The sequence below is a fragment of the Chaetura pelagica genome, unplaced genomic scaffold, assembly GCF_000747805.2.
Source record: "Chaetura pelagica isolate M959 unplaced genomic scaffold, ChaPel_1.0 scaffold281, whole genome shotgun sequence".
In the NCBI taxonomy this organism is placed as follows: Eukaryota; Metazoa; Chordata; class Aves; order Apodiformes; family Apodidae; genus Chaetura; species Chaetura pelagica.
In genome coordinates this window covers 199,756-216,296 of record NW_009952058.1, presented here as the reverse complement: position 1 = coordinate 216,296, position 16,541 = coordinate 199,756, and the positions used below count along the sequence as shown (strand labels likewise).

The window sequence follows — 16,541 nt, the reverse complement described above, 5'->3', positions numbered from 1 at the left end:
CCTGCAGGCTTGTGTCCAGAGAAGGCCACCTGTGGCCCAAAGTAGCCACCTGGCTTGACCCAGACCTGGATGCAGGTCCCCACACTGCTACTAGAGATAGATCACTCTCACTGATGGCATTGCAGCTTGCTCCTGCGCTGGGAACAGCTGTGATAATGGCTCAGATCACCAGGAAGCAGTGCCATGCCTGCTTTCCATGAATCCTAGTCAGAGGAAGGGCCACCCAAATAGCTCAGAAGAGCAGAACTTGCATTGGGCTGCACCGAAGCAGCCAACATCAGTACAACGTGCATAGCTGGCAGGACGAGGGAAAGCAGGTAAGGCACAGGCATGTGGACATCCAGGTCGGTTTATTACACACAGGAAGGAAAATTTCCATTAAAAAAACCCAAAAAACATAAATCCATTTGGTAATATTGATGCTGGTTTTACAGGATCGGCCTCATGGTGACAAAATTAAAGTTGTAGGAGTCTGGCAGGCCCTGGTGCCGCGTGTGGTTAAACCTTCTCCAGGTGAAGACAGGGAGACCACCCTGTACTGGGGGGCCATTGATGGCAGTGGCTGTGAAGGCTGAAGCCAGGCGGAAATCTGACACCTGTAAGCAAGGACAGGAGCTCATGGCAAAAGGGTTTCCTGGCATTGGACATGCACCCATCCCACAGAGCAGGAACAGCTCTACTCCCTTACCAGACACCTCTACACAACAAATTCCTGTGTTTATCTATTTCACAATAACCAGCTCTGGGAGCTCCTGCTGGCCAGGACAGCAAACAGCTGGCCTGGGCTTGTGCAAGCTGCCCCTGGCAATGCCACAACAGCCTCCACAGAGCCCATCCTAGCAACCAAACTCCTAATCCTGAACCGCAGCACGCTGGACCCCATGGTCCAAACTGTGAAAACACTGTGAAAATTCCCAGCTCTCTAGGGCTGGACTGCTGCTTACTCAGATACTGCCCCTCACAATGAAAACAGCATAAATGCTGCCAAGAAAAACTGCTGCTTTTCTCCAGGACAGTGAGTCTTATGACTTCCCCACATCCCTCCAGAAAGAAAAGTGATCTTTACCAAACTTTGCTCAAACTGGTTTCAGAGAGGTGGAGCCCTGGAGCAGGCTAACTCACTAGAGAGCCAGGCTTTTGTAAAGGTAAAGCTAAAATGAGGCTAAAAACAGATTCCTGTGTGCTCTGAGGAGGCACCCACACAGTCCCCATGAACAGCAGGCTGAGGCTGTACAACATTCACCTTCCCCAGTGATGTGAAGACTGTTTTCAGCCTTCTCTTAGGCTCCTCCTGCTGCAAGGCTTTGGGGTTTAACCCCTAAACACCACAACTTCCCAAAGTCATAATTATTTCACACACCTCCCCCCTGTATCCTCTGCCCTCTGCCACTGTGCTAGGACTGGTGTCAGGGTCAGAAGAAAGGACTCTGCACAAAATTAACATCTTGAGATCTGCCCAAACACTAAGACAGCATGAAGCAAGGAGACAAACAGGCCTGGCCATGCTTGCCCTAGCACAGGGAAACATGCTGCTGCAGAAAACATTCAGCAGACACTGAAACTGAGGTCATTTACCTTGGAGTCATAGCAGCCTGCAGGCACTGGAAAAGAAGGATTGAGGTCTTCCCTGCAGCAAATGGTGTTGCAAGGATTGTGTTCAGCATAAGGATCACGCTGGTAGTCTGGAAAAAAATGTGGTGGGAAGGGAAGGAAGAAACAAAACAAATTAGTGCCCTCAGAAAAAGCAGATGCAAAGTGTCCAAGCCACTAAAAGCTGGGCAAATGTGCTGGCAGAAACACAGGTCTATCCCATCCCTCTCATACTCCTTCCCAGGTACCAGCTAGAATTCAGTGCTTGGAAAGGACATGAAGTAGACAAGCTCCTAATCCAAGTCCATACAGCAATTTCTGCATCCCATCTGCCAACCTCTAACCACAAACATCTGCAGCTCCACATGATGAAAGCTTGCAGGAACTTTGTCAGAAGAGAAAAGCAGATGAGAAAAGAAAGAGAGAAGAAAAGTAAAAGTGCAGCAGTGAGAGCCCTTGTTTTCCTATTCTGGACTAAAAAAATAAGTGGCAAGAAACAAAACCTTCAAACACTCCTTCTAGTAACTGCAAGCTAGAAGGGGAAGGCAGACAAACCTCCATGTCTTGTGAGCATGCTGCTACATACAGCAAAAACAGCAGCAATACTCCTCCCTAACAGAGACCTCCCAAACCCCAAGCCAGGTAATCAGCATGCCCCTATAATTGGGAATAAAAATTCATCATCTAAAACTATCTGTACTTAGACATGGGTTTAGCCAGAAGTTAATTATGCTGGTTTTAATCCAATTAAGGAGAACCCTGTTAGGAAAAAAAGCAGAGCAAAGCATCAGTTTTACACTAAATTCTCTGGTCTGATCTGACCTAACTGTTGCTTAGGATTTAAGGCTTTCAAGATTGACAGGCTGCAGATGTATTAGGTAACAGCAGTCCACAGCATCTGCTGGAGTGTCAGAAGCTCTCTGGAGAGGTCAATCAGAAAGCCCAAGGCCCCTCGTTCTAGAAGGAAGCCAGTCTTGTTTCTGTTAGAGTAATTTCAGCCTGGTTTCCTACCTCAGCTGAAAGCTTGTGTTATCTTTTTGTTTGTGTGCATTCTGCACCTAGGAGAACACAGTTCTGATCTGTGTGTGAGGCTGCAGCTTCCCACTATAATGCAAAAAATAAAAGCAACCCTGCTTTAAGATCAGCTCTACAGTCTTACTGTTGTATCTCATGATGTACTTCATGCCTTCCAAGCTGGTCACCCTGCCCTGGTCTCGACGGAAGATTTTTGCTCTTGGAGCCAGCTCATAAGAGAAATCCATGCCATACTTCTCCACGTATGCTGCGTACCCACTGAGGTTGTAGATCTTTTCATGGAAAGGGATATTGTATGAAGGCCAGTAACCTGCCAGAGACAAAGCCCAATCCGTTAATCACTTGGAGAAGCTGAACACTCTTGCCTACATCAAAAATGAAAAAAATCATTTTCCATGTTGCATTGCCTTAACAGCATGTCGAGGAATAACACGTCAAACTGGTTTGAACACAAGAAAACAAGGCAATAGTCACTGACGTGACCAGGGCTGACTCCCAGTAGAACACCACTGGAGACTGTACCCAGGCAACCCACTCCCAGACTTCCACTCTGAGGACTCATCCTGCAAAACAGCTGAGATCAGGCTTTCAGGAGGCTGAGGTGAACACCCCAAGCAGCCACAGCCCTTTTGCAGAGGTTTCACTGCTCAGCCTCAGAGGAGTGCAAGATCACTTACGTGCACCAAATTTCCCAGCGAGAGGCTTAAAGTCACACTCTTTTTTCCCCCCACTTCCCATCTCCCACAGCAGAGTAATACACTGTGCTGAGATGACAGGGATGGACAGATGTACACACACACAGACCACAGAGCTCACAGCAGTGAACATGAGGCAGGCAGCAAAGCACACAGACCCTTGTGCTTCATGCAGTAGTGGTTGGAAAGCTGTGGTTGCACACAGTGATGAGGATAGATGAGAGGGATGGTTGCACATTTGCCAGTATCTACCTTTGAGGTTTAAGAAGTGATTGAGCAGAAGAGCAGAGCCCTGCCCTACCTCTTCCAAAAGCAAGTGTGAATTCAGCAGTTTTGTTAACTCTAAAGAGCAGGGTTGCCAGTCAGAACTCCAGAGAGAGTTTTAGGTAGATGACATACAAGTGCCTGAAAAAAAGACTGGTCTAGAAAGCAAAAAGCTTATGAGGAGACCATAAGACAAGTCAGGTTCTGGGCATAGCAATTACTGGAAGAAATAAAATAAGACACCCATATCTTAACATTTTTGGTTGGTTGGTTGTTTTTGCAAGGCAGGCCCCCTTAAGCAGAGAGTATGTAACACGAGCTAGTCCCAAGAGCAGTACATATTCAGGTTCTCTCCAAAGCAATAGTGTTCCTGTTGTCAGTGGGGAATGTTGCTTCTCAATTCACACATACCAGGACTTGGCTTAGAAATCTACTGTCTAGACACTGGTCAATGCAGCACTCCATGTACTACTATCAGCACAGCACGTGAGGAGTCTGGCTGTAAGATGCTCAAAAAATCAGCTGGGACACCCTGGGAGCAATAAACACAGACACAACACAAGCATCCTGAAGGACACAGCACCACCACTGGAATGCTGCCTAAAGGGAGGCCTTACCAGGTTGGGTCTTGGCTTAGCTTGCAGCAGAGGCAGGAACACCCTGTCTGCTGGCATTTGCTTACGTGACCTAGAGCCTATCTGAAGGAAACAAGCCGTGTACACGTTGTGCTGCAACAGAGGTGTCCTCCAGAGATGAGCACACTTGCCAGCCGCCAGTGACGCAGGCCAGAGGATACAGATACAGCAGCTTCCACACCAGCAGGGCTTAGTCACTGCTCAAAAAGGTGCTATTACCTCACGTGAACACAATGCATACAGATGACCTCCTTCTCCCACTTGGAAAAACTTTTTGTTTAAAGTGCCAAAACAGAGGAAGCTATTTGAAGTTCTCCTCCAGAAATCACTCTTCTGTGTCCCAGGCTCTGCAAGGCTGCAGATCCCAAGCAGGCAGTGCAGCACCCACCCTAAGCCAGTGAAACCTGCCTGTTGGGCCTGGCAGGGTGAACTGTGACAAAAACAAGTCAGAGATGTTGTAAGGTTGAAAGAGAGGTAAGGAGGACAACATGAAGGCAGCAAAAATTATTTGAAACAGAATGCCTTCCTCCTCTGACTGTTACAGGAAGAGAGCTCAGCAATATTGAGAGGTAAAGATGTGAGAAGATATGGAAGATGAAACTGAGATCCCAGGTTCTGATCTAATGTGATGCTTTTGATTTTTAAACAGATGCATTACTCACTCACCAACAGGAAACATGAACTGCAGCCCACTCCTGTGCCCTATCCTTACAGTGGAGACAATATTGCTCTCTCCTATCCCCTCTAAAGTTTAGATCCCAGAGTTTTCATCGTCAACACACAAAAAACATCTTGACATCTTGGCCTGGAAAGGGCAACATGAAAGATTCCATGGTTTCCAGAACTCACCTGCACTGGAGCAAGCATAGAGAAGATATAATAAAAAAAAATCTTTCAATTTTCAAACCCATGTAAGAAAATGCTTCCTTTTCCCTCAGATAAAGGGCTTACTATAGCAATTCTGCCTTTTTTCACCTGAGAACTCAATTCTCATTCTGTTGTTTCTAGGTTTATGCTTGAAAGAGACTTAAGGAGCCAAAGCTGGTACAAAGTCTGATTAAGCCAGAGTGTCAAAAGTGCATTATGTTTGGATACCAGCTATGAGGCAATTTTGGAATGTGCCAAAGCCAGCTACTCTACAAACACTTCAAGCCAGCACTACCTCTTAAGAAAGACAAATATCCTTCATACGAGTGTGCCCGGGTGGGAGTCTCAATGGGATTTTTCTGCTGTCCTGCATGGCACGGAGGAGTCTAAATCTGCTGCCTACAGGAGCAGTGCTGGCTGACAGCAGCTAAGGTCTCTAAGGCAGTACTTCTGCAATGCTCAGCCCATCCTGTCTGCTGAGGCCTGTCCTAATGCTTAAACTACCAGTGACTGACCACGTCATTACCCAGTGCACACAAGGTGCATTGAGATACCTGGGGAAAGCCACACTGTAAATGTCAAATAATACGTAGCTTCTAATACATGCTGCCACCTTCCAGAACAGAGCAGCCAAAGATCACCAAGGAGGAAATAAAAGCATGCTGAAGCCCAGGGGTTTGGCTCAGGGAATCCCACACAGCAGCTTTCTTGGGTCACTGCTGAGAAGGAAGTCAGGGAGGCCTCTAAGCCTGGCCTTTCTGCACAGGAGCAGCACTGCTGTGACATGGTTACATTGCTCCAAGTGCCAGAGCCAGAGAGGCCCCCATTAGCTTTTTTTTGTCTGCACCACAAACCACAACACAGAACACAGGAGACCCACATATTTCACCATCTGAAGTACACACAAATGATGGAAGTCAAGGTGCAACAGCCTACTCTCATATTCTCAACAGGTAAAGGAGCCAGAGAAGCACAGAATCATAGAATGTGTGGGGCTGGAAGGGACCTTCAAAGGTCATGTAGTCCATCACCCCCTGCAGTGCACAAGGACCTTTTTAACTAGATCAGGTTGCTCAGAGCATCCTCAAGCCTGACCCTGAATGTCTCCAGGGATGGGGTCTCTACCACCTCTGGGCAACCTGTTCCTGTGCTTCACCACCTTCATTGTAAAGAACTTCTAAAATTATCAGTAAAAAAGACCTCATAAATGCATATTTTCATTGTGGCAATGCCTAAAATAAGCCAGAACTTTCCAAGGAGCCAGACACAAGGGAAAATTCCAAATACATTTCCAGTCAGTTTGATGAGGAAGAGTGATTCAGGAAGGAGCACAGGGTATCAGACATACAATGAAATTTGTGGAACAAGCTCCAGCTTTTGGATGCTGACAAAGTGTCTAGAGAATATCTGAGAATGAAACCTGACAGTGGGTGTTTTGCTGTATTTTTGTTTGCTTGTTCTCCATCAACTTGTTGCTAGTCTTGCTGGAGGATTAAGGAATCTTTCAACAGCAAATCCTTATCAGATAACAGAGCTCCAGAAAAGTTCAGGAGCTGAATCTACCAGAGAACTACTCATATTTGAAAGCTCAGCTCCTTGTAGGGGTGACACACTCAAACATTTCAAATAGCCCACAGCATCACCATTACTCAGCACTGCTTCAAACAGACCTCACTTTTTTCCTCCTGGGTCTCTAAGACAGGGCAAAATAATACCAACAAAACAGCAAGACAAAGTAAGACAGACAGAAAGTCTATTTTTCCTTCTCCTGCTTCTAATAAACATAGACACTCACCACATTTCTGCCACAGCATACAGGAGAAATTAATACAACATTGCAGATCCTGGCAACAGAGGGATGCTCACACAAAGTGTGTGACTTGAAACTCAGCACTATTGATTGTTCAGTAAGCCCTTCCTAAGTACAAAGCACAATTCTCCACCAGCTGGCACAATGAGATGGTTTTCCTAAGCCAGTAACTACTATAGGAGCTATTACCTTTCCGAAGAACATTTGTTTGATCAGAATACTCCACGAGGGTTGGGATTTGCTCAACAATGTACAATGCACCTTCATCAAGGCTCCTCTGCAGCTTGACCTTCTTCAGGTCTAGCACCATGTACTGATTGTTGTAGGTCCCTAGGTATGAGCACAAAGAGTTACATGTCCTGTCTGGAAAAGGAAAAAGGGACAACGGGGAGAGGAAACGCATCCTTTTTTCTAAGCTTCATATGAAAGCACACTTACCAGAGTTGAACTTAGAGAAGATTTCTGCCCAACTTTTGCCACCATCTGCCATCATGTTAGCAATGCGAACCCTCTGCCAAGCTAGCAGGGATTCAGGCACCACTTGCTTGATGAGGGATTGGTTGAACACACTGTTGGTAGTCTGCAGCATTACCAAGCCGCTGCCTAGTATGTAGAAGTCATCCAAGGACACCAAAAAGCCTTAAACAGCAGTAATACAAAATTTGTTATCTTTGAGGACCTTTGACATACTCACAGAACAAAACAGAGAGAAGGCAAGAGGGTACAAATGAGTCAACCTACATGCGTCTGAAACCAAATCGTACAAATATTAAAGATGAGGTGGGGACTTCTGGAAATGCTTTAAGCCCACCTGTCAGCACCATTTCTCATTTCCCATGCTTTCAACACACAACCTAATTCTTTGTCTAGACCATTTGCTTCATGTTTGCAAGCCAAGCGTGGAAAATTCTCCTTCATACGTCTTATTATTACACTAAGGATGACCCACTACAAATGCCTAGTGAGTGTTTGTTTCTAATGAAGAAATTCCTTTAAAAATACAACAAAGAAAACCAAAAGTGCAAACTCCACAAAGAGATTCATCAACCAGTTTCTGCTTCAGATTTTTATTCTCTAAGGACAAAAGATATTCCTTTATATTAATCCCTTCTGGACTAAATCATCCCAGGAAGAAAAAACTTCCGTCCATTTTAATCTTTTCCATTCTAACTTTCTTAAAAGTATCTCCAAGAAATGGGCACCTCTTAAAAGAATAAAAGATAATAGGACTGAAAGTTTTACCTACTACTCTTTCTTACATTGGGGCTTTTTATGCCTATCAGCCCTGCAGACTGAACACAGTGACATATTTCTCTGCAGGATTCCCCTCCAAGTTACATGTCAACTGAGGTCCTAGATCCCATTGCAGATCCCACGTCAGGAGGTGGTAGAGAGCTGAAAAGGTCAGCTATAATGCTTTGGATACCACGGTGAGTACTTACAAAGCAGAAATAACTTGACTTTGAGATTCCCCAGTGGATGCAGAGCTGCCAAGTTGGAGCAGAAAAGTTTTTAACCGAGCACTTGATGGGAAAGTCATCCAGAAGCTGGTCTCTTGCTGATTATTTTTTTAATGGTATCACTCTTTCAAGAGTACAAGATGCTAAAATGCTGCACAACAGCATAATGATTGAATTCCACTATGAAATCTTCTACAGCAAGCTTTATTAATGCACTCTGCAAACAAACTAAGGCCAGCAACCTGCAACAGCCAGAAAGATTACTCAGCTCTCCCTCCTATTCCTGGGCTTTTATCAAAAGGCAGACCTCCTTCAAACAAAAGGAAAGTTGAAGGGCTCAGTTTCAGCAAGATTTCTTTCAAGACTCAAGTTCTCAAATCAGAACAGATCCAGGAAAATATACTTTGTGGTCACCTGTTCTCTAAAAATATGTCAGTATAGAACAGGCAGAGCACCCTGGCAGCTTGTGGTTCCTAGCATCTTGTTCTTGGAGACTGAAAAAGACCGTCAATAAATGAGAAAATTATTAAGGCTGGATGGGACCTTAAAGATCAACAAGTTCCAAGCCCCCTGCCATGAGCAGGGAACCCTACCACTAGACCAGGTTACAAAAAACCTCATCCAACCTGGCCTTAAAAACCTCGGGGAATGAGGCATCAACAACCTCTTTGGGCAACCCATTCCAGTTCCTCACCACCCTTAGAATGAAGAATTTCTTCCAAATAGCTAACCTAAATCTCCCCTCTCTCAGTTTAAATCCATCACCCCTTGTCCTATCACTATCTTCTATGGTGAAAAGCCCCTCCCCAGCTTTCCTGTAGGCCCCTTTCAAGTACTGGAAGGTCACTATAAGGTCTCCTCGGAGCCTTCTCTTCTCCAGGCTGAACTGCCCCAACTCTCTCAGCCTGTCTTCACAGCAGAGGTGCTCCAGGCCTTTGATCATCTTGGTGGCCCTTTTCTGGACCCTCTCCAACAGGTCTACATCTTTCCTGTGCTGAGGGCCCCAGAACTGTACACAGTATTCCCGGTGGGGTCTGACCAGAGCAGAGCAGAGGGGCAGAATCACCTCCCTGGCCCTGCTGGCCACACTTCTTTTGATGCAGCCCAGGATGCAGTTGCTCTCTGGGCTCCAGCACACACTGGTGGTTCATGTTGAGCATCTCATCAACTACCACCCCAAAGTCCTTCTTCTCAGGGCTGCTCTCCAGCCATTCTTCCCCCAGCCTGTATTTGTGCCCGGGGTTGTGCTGACCTAGGTGCAGTACGACAGGTGTTGTACATCAACAGCACAGTTCTCTCTTGAATAAGAAAGGACAACACTCTAAACCTGGCTCTGCCAGTCTGTGTTACTCAAAGAAATTAAATACACCAGCAATAAGCTGTTGTGTAACAAGTCCAGTGCTTGCCCAAACAGTGATAAGAAATTGTTAACTGAACTCCAATTCCCATGCGGGTGCCAGTGCCAAGTGACTTCCTTCTAAACAAACCAAATAGGTTTTTTTCTTCTTTTTCAATCAACAGTTGAGATAAAACAGAAAAACTCAACTCAAAGCAAGTGTCAACACAATGAACGATGCTGAATTAACTTAAGTTTGAACTCTGTAATTCAAATAAATTGCAAAGCTCAGCTAAGCTGAAAACAAGGGAATTGCCTTCTGGGCCTTAGTATGTGCCAAGTTCTATCCTGCAGTGTTTTATAAAACAGCGTGGCCTCTATGATACCCCATCATAGCCTAATTATTCCAAGACAACATCCACCATTGTGACTTAAGGCACAGGCAGCCCTGAAACAAAGGGAAGTAAAACACATACAACAGATTTACCTATGGCAAAGACATCCATACAAATAAAACCTGGGTGAAGCCCAGAGGTATCAGCAGATATTTTATGTCTTCTTGTGTCATTCTTGTCTTTTTAAGATGTATAAGAATCTGCTGTAATTGCAAATATCTTTTATGTCAACTGTTACCTCGCTGTACAGTTCACCTCTTTTTTCTGTAAACCCACCTCCCATTTTTATCAGCAATTCTCAACCAATTTTTTTTTTCTCTCCCCCCCTCTCCCCCCCAATGAACTTGACCCTTTCCACAGAGAAACATGAAAAAGCACTTCTGATTGTATCTCCTAGGTCTGAGCCGTTTAGATTCAGTTTCCAATCACCACTGGGAACCTGGTTTCCAGAGCCTGGAGTTTCACTAATTGCTGCAATATTAATCAGCCAAGCAAAGCCAAACATTTTTTAAATCTGAGCCAGTGTTCTCCAGAGTCAGCAAACTGGAAAGCATGTAGGGGGACAACATGCTACTGGCAGCTATTGCTCCTGAAGAGGTAAGGCTGCTGCTTTCTGAACCAGATGGCATCAGCTTGTTTGGTGTTTTAAAAGCTCGTTGTGCTCATTAATGTACAGAAAGGGTCAGTACTAAGGCTGGAAGTCAGAGACATGAGGTCTATCTATCACTTCAGGGATGAGAGTAGCTCCTGGCTGAGATGCTTAATGCTCTGAGCTATAAACACACTTAGCAATAGGAAAGGAGACATCTTCTCTCTCTCGGTTAGCTTTCTTAATCCTGTAAGAAGCTTCTTCTCATGGCAAGACTGAATTCCAACCAGCTGCTTTCCTTCCACTTGCAGACCTCTCCTAGGAACTACGAAATAGCACATCCTAAAGTATAGCTCGGGCCTCTCATCTGCAAAGTGCTCCAGTCAATTTCCTCTGCTTCCCTCTAGGTTTTAGACCAATGTTGAAGGAAGCAGGGAAGCAAGACATGATCTGGAAATACCTCATGAGCCAGCTGGCCCCTTGAATACAAGGGCTACCACACTCTCCACGTTTTGTTCCTCCTAGCTGTTGCTCAGGCTGTGGGGAAGGGTAACACTGCACTTCCTGATCCTGCACTAACAGATTATTTCAAAGCAAGGGACATGCCACTTCTCTCTCCTGCCTCAGCAACACAGACATGTAACCATCCATCCAGACAACTTGCGCCATCTTGTTCCCATGTCATAGCCTGTCTCAACCAAGCAAGATCCTGACAGCAGACCAGAAGAGCAAAGGTGGCAATAAAGTTCTTCTCAACTGCTTTGCTTAATCAGCTACAATCAGAGTAATGTACTTAACAAGACTATGGCTCAGCCCAGAGGAAGTAGGTCACTACCCAAACCAGAGGGCTTGGGTCCAAATGGTAGATTCCCTTTCTTAAATGGGGTTCAAAATTCTTCAAGGGGTGCATCTAAATGCATGGAAACTTTGGGATCTACAACTTCCCTGCTGTCCCAGGAAGACTTCAAATTTCATAAGTTAAATAGCTCATTTCTTTGAATGCCTCAGCAGAGCAGCACAGAGCAGTGACTGCACAGCATGTCTTTGAGGGGGTGGGAAGGAAGTGCTTTCTCTCTGGTTTTTTTTGCCTGCAAAACACGGCACCTACCAAGTCTCTATCATCACATTTCTTACCTGCATCCTGCAAAGAGCACAGCTTCATGCACCATTTGTGAGCAACTGTGACATGTCTGTACACTTTTAGTTCTCTCTGCTTTCAACACAAGAGAAAGCTAAGACTATGAGCAGGATCAGGATTAGTGTGGAAATGAGCAAGTAGCTTGATCAATCTGCAAAAGCAGAGATTACTTCTGCCCTCTATTTCCACTTGACTGTGCCTCTGCAGTACTTCTGTTGCTCTGAAAGGGGCAAAGCAGCAAAGAGAGGACATGCTGCTACAGTGATATTTGAGCGTGCTGGCAGGAATGCAGGGAACTGCTGGGAAAGCAGGGATAGATTACAATTTCTGCCTTCTCCTACCTGCTCAGTCACAGCAGATGCAAGGAGGCTCAAGGCCCTCTAGCTGTATCACAACGCACACACTGACATGCATCATGGTCAGTGAATAGTCTTAGATCCTGTGAGTCACAACAACTATTAACTTTTGCAGTGTGGAAGCCTGTCTTTTGAAATTCAGTAAACAAACAATCTAGACATTTTTACTCTGTGACCCCAGGAGAAATCGGGGAGTTGGCACATTCCTTCTGAGAAGGCAAACAACTCCTTTAAGTTTCCCTGACACAGCTTTTGGTCAGCTTTACTTCATATCCAATCTACAGGATGACAGAAATCTTTTAATTACTCGGGTGTCACTGAAGGCCTGGACGGATACCTGTCTTCTAATGCTCTTTAGTTTCCTCCAAAAATCAACACTTCTATGTACATTAGGATCATGTTCCATTCAGGGGAGCTCACTAGCTTGGTCTTTCTTACTGACTTAGTGTCTATCAGGACAGAGAGTAAGAGTGGGAACTTACAAACAGAGAGAGGTTGTTGAGCCATGGCCAGGAGATGCAGATTCTGTGGACAGATGCCCTGAAAATATAAGGTTTCACTTCATCACAACATGGAGCAGAGAGGAATTTGGCAATTCCCTCCTTCCTGCATGATCATTACAGGACCAGTCCCTGGAGAACTGCAAGTTTGTGAACTACATCCCCAGCTAAAACAGTTTGCTGTAGTCAGTGAATCACACTTGTCTAGTACTTCTGATAGTACCCTGTAACTAGGCAGCCAGTGAGTACACTCAGCATACTGCAGGTTCCAAACTTCATGGTAGCCATGGAAATTATGTTTTGCAACAGTTCTCCCTGAACGTTGTTGGTGGAAGCACAGCTTACCACATCAGTGTGTCAGAGCCTACCTGGCAAAAGCAAGCTTTAAAAGAAACCACCTCTGCAGACCTCAGCAGTCTCTCAGAAGTGCACTGGGATTGTATACACTAGTGAACAGACCCTGACCCCTTCAGCACAGTAACAGCTGGTTTTCAAGTATTGTCCCATGCAGCATTTTTTTTTCAGTCTCAGCAAAACAGAAGACTTGTATTTCACTTTAAACACAGAATCCACAAAATGAACAGCCCGGAGACATCAGCATAGATACCCATTGAAAATAAAATAATAACTGCTCTGCATGGCTGATCCTGATCCCCAGGTTTTAATTTTGTAACAGTTGTGGAACAGATCCACATTCTCCTGAAGGACAGTACTATCTTCAACAGTATTTCTGCTGAGAGATACGAGATCCAGAATAACCTTCTGTACATTCAGGTGATAAAAAGAGCTCACACAGAAACCTTAGCTTTCTACCAGGTGACAGAGGCTTGGCAAAATTCCTTCCAACAAGTAAGTGAAACTCCTGTAAGCGAGTCAGAGATAACCCGACCTTTTGAAAGGCAGCACACTTAACAGGCATTTGCCAGAATGCCTCTGCTCCTTCCTCAAAGCAAAAATCTCAGTTGTCAGAAAACACTGTATTCCTGACGGTTTCTGAGGATGGTTAGAACTCCACAGAAAAAGACTTGCTTCCAACATGAAGTGAATGCAACTGCTTTTCAAAACAGTCTTCTAGTCACAGGCTCAGCCCTGCCGTGAAGGACCCTTGCCTTTGTAGTAAGGCAGGTACAGTAATTCTACAAAGCACATTTTGAAATCATCAACCAACAAAATTTCATCAGAATGAGAGAGTCTCCTACAGCACATACCTCACTCTAGAAAGCTTATGAAGATTCTTGAGCATCTGAGTATTTTTTAATTTGAATTTCCACTTTTAAAAACTTAAGCAATACTGACTCACTCTTAGAGTCTTAGGTTTGCTTTGGTTTTTTGTGTTCATATTTCTTGGTGCTCCTCTAGCAAGAGTACATATTTTAACACTGAAATATTAACTGCTGGCAATTTCTAACATTCTTCCAGGAAACCTGAGAATATTATACGCTGCTTAATCCTCCCTAGGGAGACATTAAATATTCTCACTGGCTATATTACTCACACATGAAAAAAACATTAAAAAATACTCCTCTCTGCAACAGCTTATAGAGAAGTGAGGGAGATGTGGGGGAGGAAACAAAAAACACACTACTGAAGGTTTGTTAACTCAGCACCAAAGAAGACAATACCATTTCAAATGGCTAGTTTGATACCCTCTAATAATCCCATTACAGCAGGAGTCATGCCACAGTGGTAAACAAAAGTGTTCAAAACTCTTATTACCAAACATGCAAATATTATATAGGCAAGGTGAGAAGTTCAACAGTTGAGATGCCTGCAGACTACATGAGCAGAATTCAAAGCTGCCTGTTTGTGCCAGAGGTAGAATATTTAACTAGTACTATTCAGAGCACTGAAGGTGATTAATCAACAACAAAAGATGATGACAACAACATCATGTTCAAGCCAGAAAATTGAAGATGACATTTTGTCCTCTCAGTGGCTAAAACTTTTAAAGTAGACTGAAGCCAGTGTTTGCTGAGGTATCATCCTTATTTATAGACTAGACATCTGCAACACAGTGAAACAGTCCATGCCATCTTGGAGATCAACATTTGTTTTGTTTTTTCTTTACTTTACCTGGGTAACTGCTGAATGAGACACGGCTGGTGCTAGTGGCTGGATCAACTATATTGAAGTTCCAATGTTTATATATCCTCAGTGTGGCTGCATATGTAAACCAGCTAGAATGGGCAAAATATATATTCTCATATCCAGGTAGAACCTGGAAAACAGAAGCAGAAAGATTAATAATTTCAGACCCTACTCTACTCTGCATGTTTTCTACTTGATAGAAACTGGGAGAAAAACTTGTTTTAAGCAGTTTGACTAATTGCATTGTTCAAGAAGGAGCAGATTCTTGTGCTCTTAACTGCGTACTTAACAATGAATTTCTGAAACCTCTGGAAATAATTCTTGACCATGTGTTGTTTTCAAATAATTAGCTGTTATTTTTCAAAATTAAACAGCTTGCATCACATGGTGTATTTTGTTTCCCTGGTTTCCTCTTGGATACTTGAATTTACACATTCAGATATGCTCTCTGCAAGCACACCCAACATTAACTTAGAACACAGCACTTATGTGAAAATGGTGGTGTGTGGCTTTAAAGTATGGAAGCAGAAGCAAGTAAATCCACGTTGAAAAGGTAAATATATGTATTAATGGTACATCGTTTCAAGGTATCTCCCTGATTCTAAGATTTATTGTTAGCTCTGAAGCCTCCTGCTGTACGCAAAGGCTTGAATTAATGCTGCTCAATTTAAGGTGAATATTGTTGCTTTGGGATACATGGAATCTCCATATGCTGGCTAGACACTTGATAATTTTAACTGAAAAATTGAATTGCCACTAAGTAGTATCAGACCAATTTTTAAAGCTTTTAAAAAGCTTTTTTTCTGTCATTACTGCCATTGGAAAGCCATTCCAGACTACCACTGTTAACACTTAGACAACATCAGCCACTTGCACTCATTTGTTCCTGTGCTAGGACTGTCCTTTAGTTTAAATAATCCTCCTCTCTTCCTCCCTGCATACATGCTCAGTGAATGTGAAGACTTCCACAATACCCCCTTTTCAGACTTCACTTGGCTAGGTGAAACAAGTTGGCCTCTTCCAGTCTCCTCTCCATGGAAGTTCCTCAACTCCTAGTAATTCTAGTAACTTTTCATTGTCAGCGTCTGTGATTTTGATCTGGCTTCTTCCCTGTCCTTGAATGAACAGAAGTGAGCAAAACTGCATCCAGAATCCTATGGAGGCACAAATGACAACTGCATAAATGCACCTTGATCAACAAGAGTCTCTTTATGCTTATGCAACACAAACAGTGAAGACTCCAGAAATGCAGACCTCATGACACTGCAAATCAATACAGTCACTGGAGATGAAGTTCTTGGTGCTCACCTTGATGAGTGCAGAGCAGTGACCCATATCCCACTGGTATTTCCCATGGCTTCCTGGCTCTACGTTGCACTGTCCACTCCGTGCAGAATACTCAAATAATGCAGGAATGAGGTCCAACAGGTCTCCAACTGCATTCAGAAACTGGACATCAAAGATGCTCAGTGGCTGAGGAAAGGGAGAAAAGAGAGACCACAAAAAGCACTTTCAGACAGAGAAGCATCAAGACAGTCTCAGCTGTTGGACTTTATCTTTTGCTCTTAAAGGAAGCTTTCATATGGTCTATGAAATACCTGCTCACAAGACCTGGATGCTCAAACTCAGTGTGGTATTAGGTTCCCAGGTATCTTTAAGGACCTGGCCCTTGTAGTGACATTACCAATCCCAACATTTCTGAGGAAAAATAAAGATGCTGGCAGTAACTTCCAAAACTTTTGTGTGCCTTTGCAAACAGCATAACAACCAGTCTGCTGTTACT

The 16,541-nt window shown here is 44.1% G+C and overlaps 1 protein-coding gene across 1 annotated transcript in view; it reads right to left on the bottom strand.

The window, feature by feature from the left end:
- Positions 1 to 327: 327 nt before the first annotated feature.
- Positions 328 to 16,541, bottom strand: part of PLBD1 (phospholipase B domain containing 1) — a 40,214-nt gene continuing 24,000 nt past the window's right edge. Inside the window, exons 5-11 of the mRNA XM_010003927.1 lie at positions 16,067 to 16,231; positions 14,744 to 14,888; positions 7,335 to 7,535; positions 7,086 to 7,226; positions 2,750 to 2,935; positions 1,576 to 1,682; positions 328 to 596 (exon numbers count right to left, since the gene is read on the bottom strand). Coding sequence (XP_010002229.1) covers positions 429 to 596; positions 1,576 to 1,682; positions 2,750 to 2,935; positions 7,086 to 7,226; positions 7,335 to 7,535; positions 14,744 to 14,888; positions 16,067 to 16,231 — 1,113 coding nt within the window. The 3' untranslated portion in view covers positions 328 to 428. The remainder of the gene's footprint in view (positions 597 to 1,575; positions 1,683 to 2,749; positions 2,936 to 7,085; positions 7,227 to 7,334; positions 7,536 to 14,743; positions 14,889 to 16,066; positions 16,232 to 16,541) is intronic.